This window comes from Aplidium turbinatum, chromosome 15 (assembly GCF_918807975.1).
Source record: "Aplidium turbinatum chromosome 15, kaAplTurb1.1, whole genome shotgun sequence".
In the NCBI taxonomy this organism is placed as follows: domain Eukaryota; kingdom Metazoa; phylum Chordata; class Ascidiacea; order Aplousobranchia; family Polyclinidae; genus Aplidium; species Aplidium turbinatum.
In genome coordinates this window covers 23,120,721-23,138,655 of record NC_137486.1, presented here as the reverse complement: position 1 = coordinate 23,138,655, position 17,935 = coordinate 23,120,721, and the positions used below count along the sequence as shown (strand labels likewise).

At 42.3% G+C, this 17,935-nt stretch overlaps 1 protein-coding gene across 1 annotated transcript; it reads right to left on the bottom strand.

Moving 5' to 3' along the window:
- Positions 1 to 164: 164 nt before the first annotated feature.
- On the bottom strand, positions 165 to 16,221 carry LOC145784116 (dual specificity tyrosine-phosphorylation-regulated kinase 4-like). Its single transcript, XM_082595872.1, has 17 exons — positions 16,068 to 16,221; positions 13,985 to 14,072; positions 9,345 to 9,416; positions 9,140 to 9,199; positions 8,776 to 8,992; positions 8,395 to 8,565; positions 7,086 to 7,249; positions 6,807 to 6,943; positions 5,398 to 5,538; positions 5,166 to 5,304; positions 4,928 to 5,009; positions 4,666 to 4,838; positions 4,032 to 4,092; positions 3,303 to 3,432; positions 2,412 to 2,596; positions 2,024 to 2,230; positions 165 to 1,565 (listed from the first exon to the last, which is right to left on the bottom strand). Exons 1-17 carry the CDS (start codon positions 16,100 to 16,102, stop codon positions 1,453 to 1,455), a joined length of 2,175 nt encoding a protein of 724 aa, XP_082451998.1. The 5' UTR covers positions 16,103 to 16,221; the 3' UTR covers positions 165 to 1,452.
- Positions 16,222 to 17,935: the final 1,714 nt, after the last annotated feature.

Sequence of the window (17,935 nt, the reverse complement as noted above, 5' to 3'; positions counted from 1 at the left end):
ATGTCTGAACTCAATGATTAAAAGACCACACACCTGCTGGCCGTAGGCACGTTGTGTGATGTCACTGGCAACCCTGATGACATATTGTAGATTGTAACACGTCACGCCAATTTTTAAATCTCGTCTTTTATTGCATTTTGTGATATAAATATAACGTTTATGAAATGAGAATGTAGAAATGTCACGTTGAGAGCGAAGTATCAATCAAAGGCAAAGGATAAAGAATTAGAATCTACATCCAGGAGCTGTGTGGAGGGTCTGACCAACGTACAAAAGGCTGATGGTTCGATTCCCGGCCCGAGCAGGTAGCTGTGTCTTGAGACACTTCATGGCAAGTTTGAGAGCGACCCATAAACTCATTTGATTCTTGTTCACAAAACTTTGATTTTATGAACAACATGAAAACAACAAAAACATCAGAAAGCTATGAAGCAAGGCATTTGATGATGACATCACAGTGACGTGGACGCTGCGGTGTTGTCGTCGGCATAAAGCCATTAAAAAAACGAGGCCGATTATTGACAACGTCAAAATCAAAGTGACCTTGCTCAGGAAAAGTAACGAGATCGAAGCGAAACAGCAAAATGACAGTTTACAAAGCCCCAACGCTGGTCTCGCTGTAGTTTGAGTAACTTCGTTATTGCACAGCGTCGACAGTGACGTCATAACGATTGGTGACCTCACATCGACGCAGCATGTGCCCAGACAGTAAATTAATCGCTTTTTGCATTGCAGTCTGCAGACGTTGAATTAATGTAAAAAGTCACCGGTTTGCTGTTTGGGTATGCGGTGAAGACCCCGCGTTTGGCTCTCCATAAGAAATAAATTGTGTAAGAAAGAACATAGAACGTTGTAGGTGGGTAGAGCACAATAGGGCGAATGTTGAAGCAATACTGATAGGTTGTCATGGAAACTAGCAATGGCTTTGTCTTCCTGTGCGTTTGAGGCAAAATTGAAAGGCATAAAAAACGTCAACATGACAAGAATTTGCGTTTTTGTTCGGCAGCCGAGTGTAGCAAGAATTGACAAGGCAGACATCAACGTTGTCATCACGTGACTGAACTTATCGCTGATTGTTACAAAGATCTTGATCTTCATCACTCCAGTCACCTGCGTTCTCACTTCAGCACAGTTCATCGGCACAAACGAGAAGCGGGTGCGCGTTTGGCAACTTTACAGCAGAACAACAATACAATGTGAAGCTATAGCGTCCTCTTGCGGTGAGCACGATGACTGAAGATGGGTGGTAGATCTAACTAATGGCGTTTAAAGGGGGGCGAAGAACTCAGGAGACTTATCCCGGCCTGATCAAGTGTCGGAGTGTTGGAGGTACAAAATGACGCCACTAGAAAACAATGAGATTAACATTTGAAAGTCTCCAGGCTTGATAACTATTGATAACAATGCAGTGACGTCAGCTGTTGCTAAGCGATAGAGGAAACTTGGATGTTGCTAAGCGATGGGAGGAAGTCTGGCCGTTTCATTCACAATGGACGCGGGATCTTCTTTGCCGTCGGGAAGTTTTTCGTGTGACGTTATTGCATCCTTGGCTGGTTTGTCGTTAACTGCAACAATGACGTCATAAATCATGAGCGATGATTAAATCAGGCCAGGATTGTTATGACGTGGTGATCATCACAATTTTGTAAGGTTACAATAAATACAATAGTTTTTTAAATACAGATGTTTAGTGCTCTAGAAGGTGACTGAAAAGACACATTGAATGCAATTTGAAGTTTGTGTGTCAAATGTTTTGTGATTACTTTTGACACTTGCATGAGGCTGGAACCACTGACATGTGCCCAAACATCACAATTGACAGTCAGCCACACCTGATCGATGCCTGAAGCAATGCCACAAGTAAATTATTCTGTCAACATGCCACCATGAGCCAGGACCTTGCACAGTGCAGTGGTTTACTGCGTTTACCTGGAATCGACCTTACGTCGCCTGATCTGGTTTATTAAAAAATGATTCTACATATTGGTGACAGCCTGGTCATTGAATGACGTCATCAACGTACCCATTTCTACGTCATCAGCCAGCATGCTTGTATTCGAAGCTCCAATCGGTTGAAGCCGCTCTTGAGATCGCTCCTCGCCGCTAAATGTCGCCGCTGATCGATTTTCTTCTCCGGCTTTGTTGGCGTCATCAGACTGAACGTCATTGTGACGTATATTTTTTTCCGATTTCAAATGTTTGCTATTCCCGCTGGCTGGTGTTTCTTTTTCTGCCGAAACCAAAAACATAAAAATTAAGACTAAATTTGCTTTTCGGCCCCCAAGTCCATGTGACGTAATACAAGACGTTGGATGCCAATTGTTGCTCTGCGCTTTGAGGCGCAACGCTATTATTATTTTTATTATTATGACGACACATCGGTAGTGTGACGACAGAGAAGGAAAGCTCACCTTTTCTGATAGCAAGATGGTTTTTGTCATCGTTCGTGTCCCCACCAGGATTCGAACCACTGTTCACGGCGACTGTCTTCTTACTGATGTGTCTGGACTGGCCTCTTGTCTTCTGGAATCTTCCTTCCACGATCCACTCGTGATCCATCGCTTCGTTAGGAGTCATCCTCAAAGAGGGTTCCCAACTGGAAAAGTGGAAAGTGATTAGCCATAGACATGCTGCAGAGCAGAATTAATCATTCGTCATGGCACATGACTAAGGAGCTGATTTTCGAAAGCGAGTTCAATTCGCTACTATCACAGCGAACTCGCGGCATCAGGCTTAAACAAGTCGTTAATATCTACATTGTGAAGTAAAAAATGAATGATCCATAGATGGAATGAATGAAATCTCGCATCCTAATAGTTCCATCCACACTTTATACTTTTATATTTGGTTACAAGAGTAGGAGCTCAATTTAATGTTGCTTTTACATCACTGTGATACGCAACAGTTTGAATCTATTTTTGAAACTTGGCATTTGGAAAAAAATTTTAAATCATGTATTGAAATCTTTCGTTGTCTGATACACAAAACTTGCAATTGAGGAAATATGCATTTCCTAAAACAACCACTCTTGATGTTCACAGATAATATAATTTGTATAGATGAGGGAGAGGAGAGGTAGATTTATGTGGGAAGAGGGAATTCAAGTTTGGTTATTTTGAATGCATATCACCAAGATACTGAATGGGTTTTTAAATACTTTTAATTTAATATAATTTGTCGCTTACGCGTTTCTCTTCTAGTTTGAGAAACTTTTAAAAAGTTTTGTTTGATTTATGGGAAGTCAGTTTACAGAAGTGTGGCGTTTCCAGACTTGTGATACCACAATAGAAAGAGCAACTCACGAGAGACATCTTCGCAAGAAGTCGAGGAACACGGGATCTGTGCTCCTCACAGCTGTGCTCAGGTCCTTGGAGTTCGGCCGCCTCTTCCTTCCCTTGCTGTTGGTGATGCATCGGGGATTGCCCTTTGAATCTGCGTCAGAGTCCCGTTAATTTAATGCCCATAAACATCCACTTGGTAGCAGGTGTTACCCATCCCCACGAGGGACATTGTCGGTGCGGTAACGTCACAATGGCAGTGGTACGGTGTTAGGGTAGCTGGACCGGAGCGAATGTTTTGTTGAATTGCGTCAGTTTATGTCTGTTCCAGTAATTGTTCGATCATAACGACTTGACAAAAGACATTATGAGCCTTTATATCGAGTTACGATGACATTGTGACCCAACAAGCAAGCTTAACAGAAGCGGATTGCTGTTTCTTGTTAATTCATCTTGTCAGATGTTTTCAGCGACAAGAAAACGACAGAACTCGCTCAATTGTGTTCCATTGTATGAAATACTTAAGGAACTTGGTATGAACGGCGCGGTCTTATGTTGTTCAATCCAATACTGTACAAGGGAGTACAAGGGATGATATTTCTAGTATTGGAAGTTGTCGACTGTTATAAACAATCTAGTTGGTTGAAAAACTCCAACAAATGTTCCATTCCATGCAGTAAAAGCAAAATAAAAGCCACCTTTGCATGTCGTCATAAAATTCAAAAGCATATCGATGCTGCGTCAATAACTTACCAAAGAATAATCTCCTTCTTTGAGCTGTTTCTATGTATTCTGATGGCGGCAAGCCAAGGACCTGAAACGAGAAAAAAAATCGAGAGTTTTAGCAAAAAGTTTAGTTTTGTTTATTGATCAAAAGCGAAGACAGAGCAGCACAACCCAAGTCAACTAACAACTAAATATATCAGTAAGCTACGGTAGGCTGATTCTTGTCACTTATCTTAGTGACCATAACAGGGGGATACCCAAACGACCATATAGCCTACAAGCAGTTGCTGCCAACTAAGATTGTCAGTTCAGATTGGTACTTTGAGATGCAGTGATAACACCGGACACGCGGTAAAGAAAGACACAATACCACATTGCAAATACATGCAAAAGCAGAATAACACGTCGTGACATTTAAGTTGGACAAGACGTTAATGTGCTTATAAAGGCAGCTACTGATAAGCTGTCAGTGTTAATACAAAACTATTTGCTCATGAATTTTATTGGTTATGGCTGGAACTCTTCACTTGGTTGCGATGGAGAGTGTACTTAACGTCAAATCTTGCATCTGCGCTGCGGTCCACCGAATGATGACAGTTGAACACACACCATAAAGCATACAACAACGTCACTATTGATCATGTTTACATCATAGACTGACCTCCATGATGCAAGCCAGTTGCTCGACTTCGTTCTCCCCGGGAAACAGGGGATAGCCTGTGAACAGCTCGGCGAGTATGCAGCCAAAACTCCACATGTCTATCGCCATGCTGTACTGGTGACCGAGAATAACCTCAGGCGAGCGATAGAAGCGACTTTGAATGTACGTGTACACTGTGACGTCATCAAACAAATAAAAAGTTAATATTGACACAGCAAATATATTTACATAAACAAATTGATGTCTAAGAAAACCACGTTACCTCTCTGATGTTCGTAGCAACTTGAACCAAAATCTATGACCTTGATTGAACTTTGACCTTTTTGTCTTATTAATATATTTTCCTGAAATGAAGAAATTGTTGAGGTGAAGTTTTGCAGGAACGGTGGCTGCAATATCATGCGATAAAGATCACTGACATGAAACTGTCAGAATTTATGCCAGGGAGTAGCTGAGCATATGGTCCAATCTCTACGTCAGCGTGACGTCACAAAGCTCACCGGTTTCATGTCACAATGAATGATCTTTTCCTTATAAGTGAGGCAGAGACACTTGAGGAGCGCGTGTCCTATCCTGCGGATGAGGGGAAGATTGAATCCTTGGAAGTGATTCTTCTTGATCAACTCGTACAGGTTCATCCTGCAAAAGGTCAAGGAAGACGTCACGTGGTTCAGTTTCTCGTAAAAGAGAAATTAGACTGACACGTGCGAGGAAAGTTTGAGAGTCACTCACCCCAACAGTTCAAAGGTTATGCAAAGATGATTGCGGAAGTAGAAGTATTCGAGCATGTGAATAACATTGTGGTTGCTATCCTTGTCTTTGCGACGAAGTGCGTCCAATATTTTCACTTCCACTAAAGCCTGGTGATGAAACCTAGAAGCAAAATCAACAATTCAGCGTCGCAGTAATTCACTATGACCTCGAGGTGATGTGAAAGATTTTGTATTTTGAAATCCATCAAGTCTTTCTGAGCCTGCTGAATTAACCTACTTTTGCAAAACTGAGGACTAACACTCTTTGCATAATTCATGCATTTCAGCATATTTGCATAGAAAAGTGCCGGGCGTAGACGGAAGGGCATCTGGGGGGAAGTTGGTCATGTCTACAACTCACAAAAAATGGAAAAGAAAACATGTAAATTTTTTCCTCTTTTGCAAAATTTTCTCGCTAAACACATTTCATTGACCCAACTAGCAGCAAAAAAAATCGTGTGTTTTCGGCAATAGATACAATAAAAGGAATGTAAATTCTCTGTACATCTCAAATGCAGTAGGCTACTCAGAAAATAACACCATATTCCGTACTGAAACACATTGCTCACCCAACTAGTCCAAAACTAAAGTAACCTATTCCAGTGTCAATAGAAATATGCCATGAGATGAAATGTGTCTCATGTGCCTACGACGTGGCAAGGTGAGAACATCGCGAATGGATATTCAAACTTTCTTGGAAAGACCATGCGATACTATTAACAAGACAAGGCAAAACTTCGTCACTAAATGCAACAATATTCCACACAACCGCGATACTTGGTCGTATGGATCACTACGCCGGACCACGTCACAACCTTTCCACAGAGTTTTAATAAAAATTCCTAAATTTCGTCAAGCGTGGGAGCGAATTTTATTGGCGCCGCTTCTCCTAACAACTTGTTGTCGTTTGGTTTTTAGAATAAGAGGTTTCGTGTCCATTGTGGAAAGTCACCAAACAAGTTCCACAAAACCGCACGATACCACTGAGACTATGCACAAACGGGACAAACTACAAAGCAATCTTGAATTTTATCGCTGAAACGTCAGCAGGGAAACTAGAAACTTGCTGCAACTCATCATAATTTGTTTTAATGACGCAATCAGTATTTTGACAACGCAGCTAAAGTTTACGTCTTTCTAAGTTAGTTTGTTGTTTGTCCGACATCTTTCTATCGTGGCTCCTCCAAGCTATGCAAGGAAGAGATCCTGCATCTCATCTGACTATTCCGCAGAGATGAAGGACACGACTCTCGACAATGGGTTGGCCGCTGCTTCAATCTCGGATTTGCGCTCTCATTGATCCAGCAACACCTCTCACACAAATTATATCAACCACAAATGCTTTACCTGTATGACGTCACAGCGACGTCATCACGACTTTGCACTCACCTTTTCTTGTTTCTGATAATCTTGACGGCAACCAGGGTGTTGGTTTTGTGGTCCACTGCTTTGACAACTTGCCCGAACGACCCTTTCCCGATGACCTCTAGCACCTCATAGCGGTACATCATGTGGTCGTGCAGAACCTGTACAGTACATGACGTCATCAGCGCGTTATCACTTGTGGTTGTACGTTGAAACTACTGTTATGTTGAACTAACCATTGCGTTCTCAAACGTTAGAATTACGTAAAACTCTGAGCTGGTTTCAGTGAACAACAAAACTCACTTTAATGTAAGATCCATTCTCATCATCGTAACCGCAATTCTGGGACGCCCCTGGCACCCCTTGGACTTTCTTCCCGTCCACTCCTAGGAACCATATATCAGAATAATCCAGGATCTCGTTCTGCTCGAAACTGGTCAACCGTGACGCAAACGCCTTGATAGATTCTAGAATAGAATAAATAAATGAAATGACGACATCGTAGCCTAACTGACTAATGATGTCATTGTAACTGACTAATGATGCAAGTTCCACCACGCGGTCGTCCCCACAAGTACCAACACGTGGTCGTCCCTGCAAGTACCAACATGTGGTCGTCCCTGCAAGTACCAACATGTGGTCGTCCCTGCAAGTACCAACATGTGGTCGTCCCTGCAAGTACCAACATGTGGTCGTCCCTGCAAGTACCAACATGTGGTCGTCCCTGCAAGTACCAACATGTGGTCGTCCCTGCAAGTACCAACACGTGGTCGTCCCTGCAAGTACCAACATGTGGTCGTCCCTGCAAGTACCAACATGTGGTCGTCCCTGCAAGTACCAACACGTGGTCGTCCCTGCAAGTACCAACATGTGGTCGTCCCTGCAAGTACCAACATGTGGTCGTCCCTGCAAGTACCAACATGGGAAACTGGACTGTCGCTATAATAGTAACGAGAGAAGATCAATCCACACCACTGACTTCATCCATCAGGTAAAGCGAAAGCATTCTTAAGTATAAACAGACATAACTCAACAACAACACTACATTTAGCATTATAAAAACAATAACCGAACGTTTTCGGCTAGTTATACAGCCCTTTTCAAGCTTATAAAACAATTATTTTAAAAGTAATTCTAAAGAATCATACAGTATCACAGCAAAAAAATGGTGAAATTTAAATGTGCACATTTAACATTATGGTCTAACCTTTCTTGTATAAGCTTGAAAAGGACTGTAGGCTATGGCTTGCCGACTACATTCTGTAAAAGTTCGCTTATTGTTTTTTATTTTTATTATGTCAAATGTAGTGTTATTGCTGAGATATGTCTGTTTATGGTTTAAAAAAGTAACCTCTCTACCTAAATCGCATTCCTAAGTAATAAAGAAAGAATAAGATGATCACAGAATCTGCAACTGGAAAGGCTACGTTGCTGTTCATTTCCTGTTTGAAATATCTTCGATTAATTAAACGAGCAGTTAGGTTGCTACCGACCGGAACAGTCCAACTTGTCGCGCACTGAGCATTTGCACCAAGTCTATAAAGTTGGCGCTGCCACCAACCGCAAGAAAACTTAACAAGTTTCATTTGAAAATAAACTCGATGCTTCCAACCTTCGGGGGACATTGGGAGCTTGTGTCCCTCAAACATCCTTCCCACGACGTTCTCCCTCGTGTTCACCCCTTCGATCCCTTCCCTGAACTCCAACGCTTCCCGCCCCTTTTGTGACGATGACGTCATCTTAACGGCGTTGTGACGTGGCTTGTGAAAAATGTTTGAATGACCTGGAAAAAACGTCATTGATAAACAACGTCATTAAAAGTAAACATTAATCAGGAAGCGACTGAGATCACCCGCAACACAACAAGTCCAACTCAGGGGATAAGCCTCCAACTACACATTCCGAAAAGTCCCGGATGAAACATGGACAAATTAATGAGCAACAACCTGATCGATTGGAAGTGAACAGATTGAGGAACTTCTCAAAAACCAACCTGTGAATGTGTTGGTTCTGGCTAACCCACCGGGAAGGTTGTCGGGGTAAGGGGCTTTCCCGTGAATAGGGAGCTGTCCGCTAGTGCGAAAACCTTTAATTTTTGCAGATGGCAGTTTAGTTGGGGGCAGTTGAGTTTGAGTATTTCCCACGGTCACCCCTATCTGATGGTGATGGTGATCCAGGTGGGGAAGGTGGGTGACTCCGGAGGAAAAGTTCTAAAAGGAACAGAATGAAGATGAATTGTTTGTGATGCAATTATGGGGGTCTAACAATTGGATTGTCTCAAAACAATCACGTACTGTTTAGTCATCACGATGTTACCAAGACAACAGTTTCGGTCTATCAAGCATAATGCAACTTACGTCATGGCTGTGGTGGTTAGATCCAGTCTTCCCCACGTGACGCTTTGATGACAACCCAAACTGCAACAAACGTCATTCATTCATCATCACCAGCAGCAGTTGATAAGTTTTTAACTTTTCAAAAGATATTTACAACAAGTGTTAAGTCACGTGAAGTACGGTTAGACACATGAAATTACGATGACGTAACGATACTCGATCTCACCTGCTGCTGGAAGGCCTTGCTTTGTGACGTCTCACTGGTCGCAAAGTGACTTTTCCCAAACGTGTTTGAAGCCTGAACGAATAGAATCTTGTTAGCTCCAAGGGGGAAGCACCTAGCGATGGCGACACAAACGTCGATGATAATGGAGATGACGTGATAATGGAGTGTTTGTGATGTTTGGTTGAAAGGTTAAAGTTAACAACCCTAACAAAGGCGATGAAGTGTCTTGTCCAAGCGTAGCCCCCTTTATCGCCTACGAATGCCCAGATAGAAGCAGTATTGCCCACGACTGCTCGCATATGAGGCTTGCCATCGCCTGATACTTGAAGAAGCGGTGTGGTCAGAATAATGACGTATCTGCTTCTACTATTGTGAGTAATATGCACGAAACAAAATAGAACCAATACACTGCCCCCCAACACGGTGTAGGTAAGAACAGAAAAGGTCTAAAATTAAGTGTTCTGTAAATAGTCTCATTGAAAGTGAATAGATTTCAAGTGCTTCCATAAACCACTGAGCTTCAATTTCCGACCTATGCCGCGGCCTACATCAATTCAGCTTGTTATCGAATAATGGGATGGTTGTTAGCGAACAACAAGGAACAAGCTTTCATGTTTTCCACGTACGGTCGATGATGACGCAGTTTCTATCAAACGGTGGGGTACGTAAGCACGAAGTTTATGAGCTTACACCCCCATTGCGGTTAGTTGTTTCAATTAATTTGAATGTAATCGTTTATTATTTGTTTATCATATTATGATCTCTACTACTTTCCTTGACACACCAGCAAATATTCACATGTTTGTCTCTAAATCATCAGCAGCATAAACATCCGCAGGGTTTGTATCATCGTGCGCTTACATTGGTTTCTATCCTAAATTAAAGCAGTCACAACGATTTTAATCCCGGATCAACTGACTTCAAGATTACGTCATCAAAATGAAGCTGACGTCACCAATATCAAGCAATATCATGAAGCAAAATGTTCGTCATAGTTTGCGCAAATTAAACCACACAAGTTAGAAGGTAATTGCATGTTATTCTGCCCTCAGTTCAAGGGGCGAAATCAGCGACAATTGTTGTTGGGCAATTTAGGGAAACTCTTCTCGCGCAGGAAAGTTCGTGAACGATAAGCTTGGTGTGACTGGGCAATAAATTCCAACAAAATCGGGAAAAACATGAATGTGTACGCCTTAGATGAGGATCTATGATTATGGGTATTCGAGTGTTTACTTAACAAGCAACAAGGATTAATGAAATCTCTTAAAAATCCTTTCTTCAAATTTATTGAATTTAATTTGTTTAAACAGGCACTATCGTTTCGAGCAGGTTTAAACTTAGGACCAAAGGAATTCTGGCAAGTGCGGATTTCAATCATTAAAACTTGTGAGCTACTAGCCCATCACATTCATTGTAGGTTCGCATACGAGTCTTTGACAAATATTTCAGATGTTGTGTTGTCTTCATATTATGACGTTTAGCAATACATTTATGACGTAATTGTCTTTCACCATGTTGATGCGTAGTCTGCTTTGTCGCCTTCTTGTGGAAGTGAAACTTAAACAAAAAACATGAAATCGATCAAAATTTAATGAAAAGTGAAAAATATGAAAATATAAAATATTTCCGTTGCTCTCCCTGATAATAGATTCATCTCGCGATTTATTGCATGTTGCTGTGATGTCATAGACGCCTGCACTATGTGGTTTCCCAAATCTGTGTGGACTTAACAATCTATGACGTCACAGATCCAACGCGGAACGTCGAATTGCCTCGTTCCCACCCCGCAGTCTTTAGATCAACATTACCTGATGACTTTGAGGTCTCAAACGAAAGTCGTCTTCAAACGTCATCGAGCGAGTGACGTCATTCGTCAAGTTAGGTTTCGAGTCATGATGACGCAGTCCGTTCGAAACATTTGCCATAGCAACCGATGGACGAAACGACTGTCTGCCCTTGTTGCCACGACGTTTCCTGACGTCACCGGTTACGGCTGACTGCATCCTTTTGTATAATAATGGAGGCGCTTCCAACGGCGCCTCATGGCGGTGGACAAGAGGCAATGTTGGGAAGGAAAATATTTTTGGAAGATTTGGAGTTGGTGGATGTGGAATCACCTTCGGATCAACCAGCTCTGGCAACTCTGTAACAAAGGAATCGCTTTCTTCGACCAGCGCGATGCTCTGTTTGTCGGAGGCCACTTTCGTCTTTATCGCGTTCTCGGTGTCATCTACGTCAACACTGGCCGGCTTGGGAGTCATAGCGCGGACAGATTTTGATAAACTGAGCTAGAAATACTACTCCGCCAAGAGTTCAAGTAATTATCCAGCTTGTGCAGTCGAGAATTAGCAACCCCGGTTTGCCCCCCTGCCGCGGCGCTTTCACAATGATGCACCGCGGGGAGCAAACACATCCATTGACGTCACAATCAGATTAACAAACATCTTTAAATTTCTGCAAAGCACAATAGCTGTCAGTCGAAAGTATCAATTAAGCACTGGCAACTCTGCAAAAGTTTATTCTCTTCGTGTTCAACCTTCAATACTTTGTCGTCTAATTGGACTACACTGCTGTTAGTTCGATCAAGGATTGAAATGCAAGGGGGAATCATTTCCGTTTAGGCGGACAGGGTCAGACTGCGCCTACAACATCAATTCTGCATACTGCATTAACATCTGCACATATTATGTGGCTGAAACTAATTTGTTACGTAACTGGGTGACGTCATCAACTCATCAGAATTTCCTTGTATCAGCTCAGTAGAGGGCGCCTCTCGTTTTGATGCAGATCCTTCATATAATCTTACAGCGTCAATTTTTTGGCAATATCTTTGAATCTGTTTCATGCCGCAGGTGGTGCTCATCTAGTTTGTAGCCAACCAATCGCAACACATTCGCCTTTGCCCTGTTCAGTCGTTCAGAACTCCGCAATGGCGCGTTGTCAGTGACATTGCATTGTCAGCGTCGATTCGTGGAACGCTCATTCCACAATCACGCGTCAGCGTCGATCGCCAAGTTTGTCATCAATCGATGCGCGCGCCTGACATCGTTCGATGTTGAAACGTCATAAAACTTTCGCTTCCAAAAATTGCATGCGACCTTCAACCCAACAAACAAAATTGCGGTTTGTTTGTTAACGATCCATCGACGAATCGCGGTTGCCGCCATCTTGCTTCACCAAGCGATATTCATCTGTAACTTCCAAAGATTGACTTGGAATGATGAACAACGTCGTCACAGCAGACGCACACCGAGCCTAGAGCTCGCTGACCGGTCTAAGGATGCGCACGGATATCAACTGCTGGCCCAACCTAACAGAGCACCGACAACGATGCCTGGGATAGCATGACTGGGAGAAACTTGCCTTGTCGTTGCCTGACATTGACTTTGGAAACTCGGTTTCACACCAAACAAGAAACCTCGCCTTTTCATCTATTTGTGAAGCTAACGCTATCAACTTTCCCCGTGTGATACATATGACGTATGAATCACCCCTTTATGACGAGATAATAACTTTCCAACCTCATAATCTTTATCTGCTTGCTCACTATGTCTTCATTGGGACGAATGTATTTCATGAAGATCTTAAGTTGTTACAGACTCAATCGGCGACCACTCATTTAACTGGAAATTTGTGCGCCGTAGATTGAGGCAGGCAACAGCTTTCCTCATGTCTTGTCTATCTTTCCTAACATCTGGAGATCTAAAAATATCTAAACATTTACAGGTGACATCACAATGCCATCTTTGTCCTTGAGAGCGACTCCGCAAACAAATATTTGATCAGGGCGCACTCAGGGCCATGCGCATTGATGACGTCATACTGCTGACATTGTCTTCGTCTGGACAAGACGAAGCGCGGCCGGTCGCGTCGTGCGGTGAAAATATTTCGATCTATTCTCAGCTTAGACAAGATCTTGTCTTCGCGTGCGACTCGCCATGACTGTTGACTAACAACGTTGATACAACGTCACAATGGAACGATGTGAGATCCTCCTCTGGCTGAGAGGATTGAGACACCGCGGGAGGCATTCCGCGCACGTCATGCGTCAGTGATTCCCATCATCGCTTAGTCGCGTCCTTATTGAAATGCCATCACCGCTGTAAATCAGGGTTGACCAGAACCTTTATTATGTAGGGACTGGGGAGGGGTGTCTGTGATTCAACAGAAGTCCCGAGACGGCAAACGATTGTTTATGTTTGTATTCTGTTGTTATCTTGTTTAAGATATGTTCAGTGATCTATATTCTGTCGTGTGCCAACCCATTGCCTGGTCCAGATTCCCTAAAGGGCGCACTCATGTGTGACGAAACGTTGGAATGAATGAAGATTTACTTTCGCCAGAAGGTCACAGCTTCCCTCAAACCAGATGCCATGGCAACATTTTAAACCAATTTGCAGAATTTGTTTAATTGTTGGTTGGACCAGAGAATCATTTTATTAAAAAATACAATCAGAAATATTTCATTGGCAACGCGCAATCGCAGTGTTTCCAACTGTAACGTAAGGATCGTTGGATCAAGCGCAAAGTTGATTTTAATGACGCCACAATGCCTAGAATTGCCACCTTATCGTCTGTGACGTTGTGCCATTATGACGTCACAGTTGCAGATGTGAACCATCTATTCTAGAGTGACGTACCTGGTGCTTGTCGAACTCTTTGAGCGGTCCAAGAGCTGGAAGGATGTTGCCCTTCTTCTCCCGTCTGTGACGATCGGACTTCTTGTAGCTATGGCAACAGTAAACAAGCGTAAACGACGACAAATGCAACGAGATGTTAAACCGCGACCGAGATCTTGAGGCGCGATGAAATGTCGGCGGTTGGCCATCAACACACGACAAGGAAAGCATGCCTCGAACCTTTGTACAAGAAAAAAAGCCTCTACAAGTATGCGAAACTCCCAGGAACAACCAATCAAGGCTTTGTCAGTCCGAGGATAAAGATTCAAAACCAAACATTGTTTCATCCATTAGGTTCCGCTGAATGGAGAGCAGTCCTGGAATGTGCTGCTCAATCGCATATCCCGAGAGTCAAACCAGCGCCGCTTAATCTTTTTGCTTCTTCGTGTAAAAATTTGGGTAGTTTAGGAAGCCAGGGGTTCTCAACCAGGGGTACGCAAGGTGGAGGATCCATTAAGTAATTTTAGAGGGGGGATTTCAATTCTAAGTAAATTCGACCTTGCAAAAACACCGTAAATGAAGTTACGTTTCTGTGTTGTGGCGATTACCTCAAACACCCCCCAGTAGGGTGTTTTGTACCCTCGACAGGAACACAACAAGACACAAACAAAAAACTATTTACAAAAACTTATGAAAAAACAAATTGCCGATAAATCATATTCCATTGTGAATTATTCACTAATGTCCTAAATTTCATTATCTAACTACTTTTTCATATCTACTCTACGTAATGTCTTTTCCGCATATGTTATGAATACATTGTTGTAAATCACATTAAAACAACTTTATGTACGTTCTACTTTCATCGATCAATGACGACGACGAGTACAAAACATGAAATCTCACGGGAGTGCAAACACAAAAAAGTAAAAAACCCGAAACAAGCTGTCAAAGATTAGGTAGCTGTATGTGTTGTCACCTTTCCGCACATTATTATTGTCGCTCACTGTAGCTGGTGCATTTGTTTTCGTCTCAAATACCACAGTTACAAAAACGAAACGATATTATGTGATCATAGGCTACAGCGACATCATGGGACGAGATAGAAAAACACTTTGTCACCACAAGAGGAACTTTTTTCCAGTAAATCCTTATTCAAATAGAATGATTGTAGATTTTCATTGAACTAAAACTGAAAGTTTCAAAACTTTAATATTTAATTTATAATTTTAGTACTGCCCAAGATTCCATCAATATTAGTTTATTGCGTTTAAAATATTTTGATTGGTGCAAGATAATATTGTTCTCAAATTAGAAGGCGCTGGGTGTCATTTTTGTTCCTTTTTAATCGGAAGATAATTGATAAAATAACCCAGCCTTAGTACGTCTGCGGACAATGGGTTGTCAGTGACGTCACAATAGCTCGGTGTGCGGCGACAATATGGGGAGGTGGACTGAGGGGTAGAATATCGTGTAAGTGCCGCTGGAAAAGACTTTTAAACAATTGTAGCATTGTTTATGGGAAAAATTATATTCATGAATAGAAACGCGAAAACTCATCTTCGCTGATTGTTTTGTTTCACACTTTAAACGAGATTTAAAACCATTCTAATTATTTTGGTTCACGTTTTAAATCCTCTTGTTTACGTCAACAATCAAAGAACTTGAGGCACCAAATAAAATGTTTCAAAAACGAGGTTAGAATGTTATAAAGCTTTAACAAGGCCACGTGTTGAGGAATATTGTACGGGATGTGACGTTTAAGGGACATGCTTCGATGAGTACAAAGGACAACTTGCAACAGACTGTTCATACAAAACATGACACGGAAATAACTTTTTAACATTTCTGAGCGACCTAATAATAAAGTGTCGTTCAACAACTAACCAACTCAAGTTTTTAACCGATCTGGCGTTTTCCCTTTTGTATCAAAATCGCGATGTGGCCTCGTTATGAAACGGAACCATTGCGCTATATCTGGAATCCAGATTCTGGACCCATCTTTACTGGTTCATAAGAAAGAACACAATCCCATTGAAAGCCTTTGACTAACCCTGGGATAAAATAAAACATTCGGAGCAACAATAAAAGCAACAAAACTCACTTTTTTTCCATGCTCTTGTAAGATAACGAATTCATCTCGGAGACAATCTTGAACAAGACAAATACCAATCAAACGTGATTCACACTTAAAGTGACATCAACTCAACTTGGAAACAATTTTATTCCTAAATCTTTGAAAGTTTAAGGAGCGAAAAATTTGCCTGCACACAAACCTTGTTACATTCACGTTTTGTGACGATTTTTCACGCACAGGTGAAGCCAGTCATCACTGAAGCGCGATATCTCTGTTAAAATCGCATTATTTACGTTGATTCTCACGTCTGGCAGTCGGGAGGCGTTTCATTGTTGAAAGAATAACAGGACATCGAAGCACCGAACAATCGATGCCAGTTCGGTGACTTGATGCTTCGTCATAATCGTGCAAAGCGAATCATGGTGAGAATGAATCAGTGACGACTTTTGTGGCAAACCACGTTGGAAATGCTTCTATTGATTCTGGTGTCTCTCTCGGTACAAGTCCGGAGCTTATGAGAAGAACATTAGATATAATTATTTGTGGCTTCACAGCAGCTGAACTTGCCTGGCGAATGCGCTTTTCTTTATTTTACTTCACAACGTAGATAACTCGCAGCATCAGACTAAATCAGGTCATTAAATATCTACATTGTGAAGTAAATAACGATCTATCGCATTCTTTATTTCAAAGCATTCATATAGCCACGATGCTTTCACATTATCATCCAAACGTTTCCTCATAGCTCCAAGAAAGAAAGGACACAATTGTCACATTGAAGTTTTTACCATGACCCGACCTGTAATCAAACCGTTGAAATACTGTATAACAGCAGGGGGATGATCACCTGCAAGTTGTCACTAAGTTACCAGACAACAATTGGTTTTCGCTTGGACACCGACAGAACCAACTCAAAACAACACACCTCGACACATCAGTAAGATCACGTGACCAGTGCTAACTTGAACAAGCCGAACTCGAGTCCGCAACATCATCCATGGTGGTTTCACAACAGCGGTTATGTGTCCCTGCTGCAGATTGTGAAACGTCTGGGTTCGATTCTAGGTCGGGCCATGTCATCAACTTTCGACATGTCGCCCTTTCTTCCTTGCACACGATATTTAGATCAGGGAAAGCCACAATAACAACAAAAATAATATTTTGGACAGTTGGCTTGCTAAGTTGTATTCCTGGAAACATCTGACATCAAAACAATTGGACAGGGCTACTGTCGCTTTCCCATCTGAAAACACTCCATTTAGTGGCACCTAGCAGATGGAATGCTTTGCAGGTAAGTGAACTCTTCGAAATGGCAACTTAGGTAACAGTGACGTCTTTGGTGGTTCAAATTCTCTACTTGGAGCATATAAATATTTTGCTACATTTTTTTTTCTCTGTCACTAGAAGCTTTTAACGCGCCCTGGCCTAGAAGCGAACCTGGAGCTAAAGGTTCTCAAAACTCGCAGCACCGATCTGCAGCTCAGCGCCTGTCATCTGCCGCGATGGGTTGACAATGAGGCGTAGATTGGTTCGCCTTCTCTGTTTGCACACAATGGATGTCAAAGGCTAATGTTACCGGGGGCAAGCCCTTCGCGATCATTAGCGATGTAAGTTGTAACCTGATCATGTGACAAGATCCATCAATCGGCTTCCTGCAGGGAATTGTGATCTAACAATGGTAGAGGTTGTCGCCGCCCGTTGGTCACCTTCGCTCTTTGTTCCCCGGTGCTTTCAAGAAACGGGCGCGTGCGCTGCTTGTTACATCACGCGTGACGTCATAACGTGAGCAGACGTCGTGTTCACGCAAGATTGACGTCAGTAATTGTGAGATAACTCATGAGACACCACCAGCCTAGAACCACTCAATGCATGGAAGGGTCAGGCCTGATCTAAAC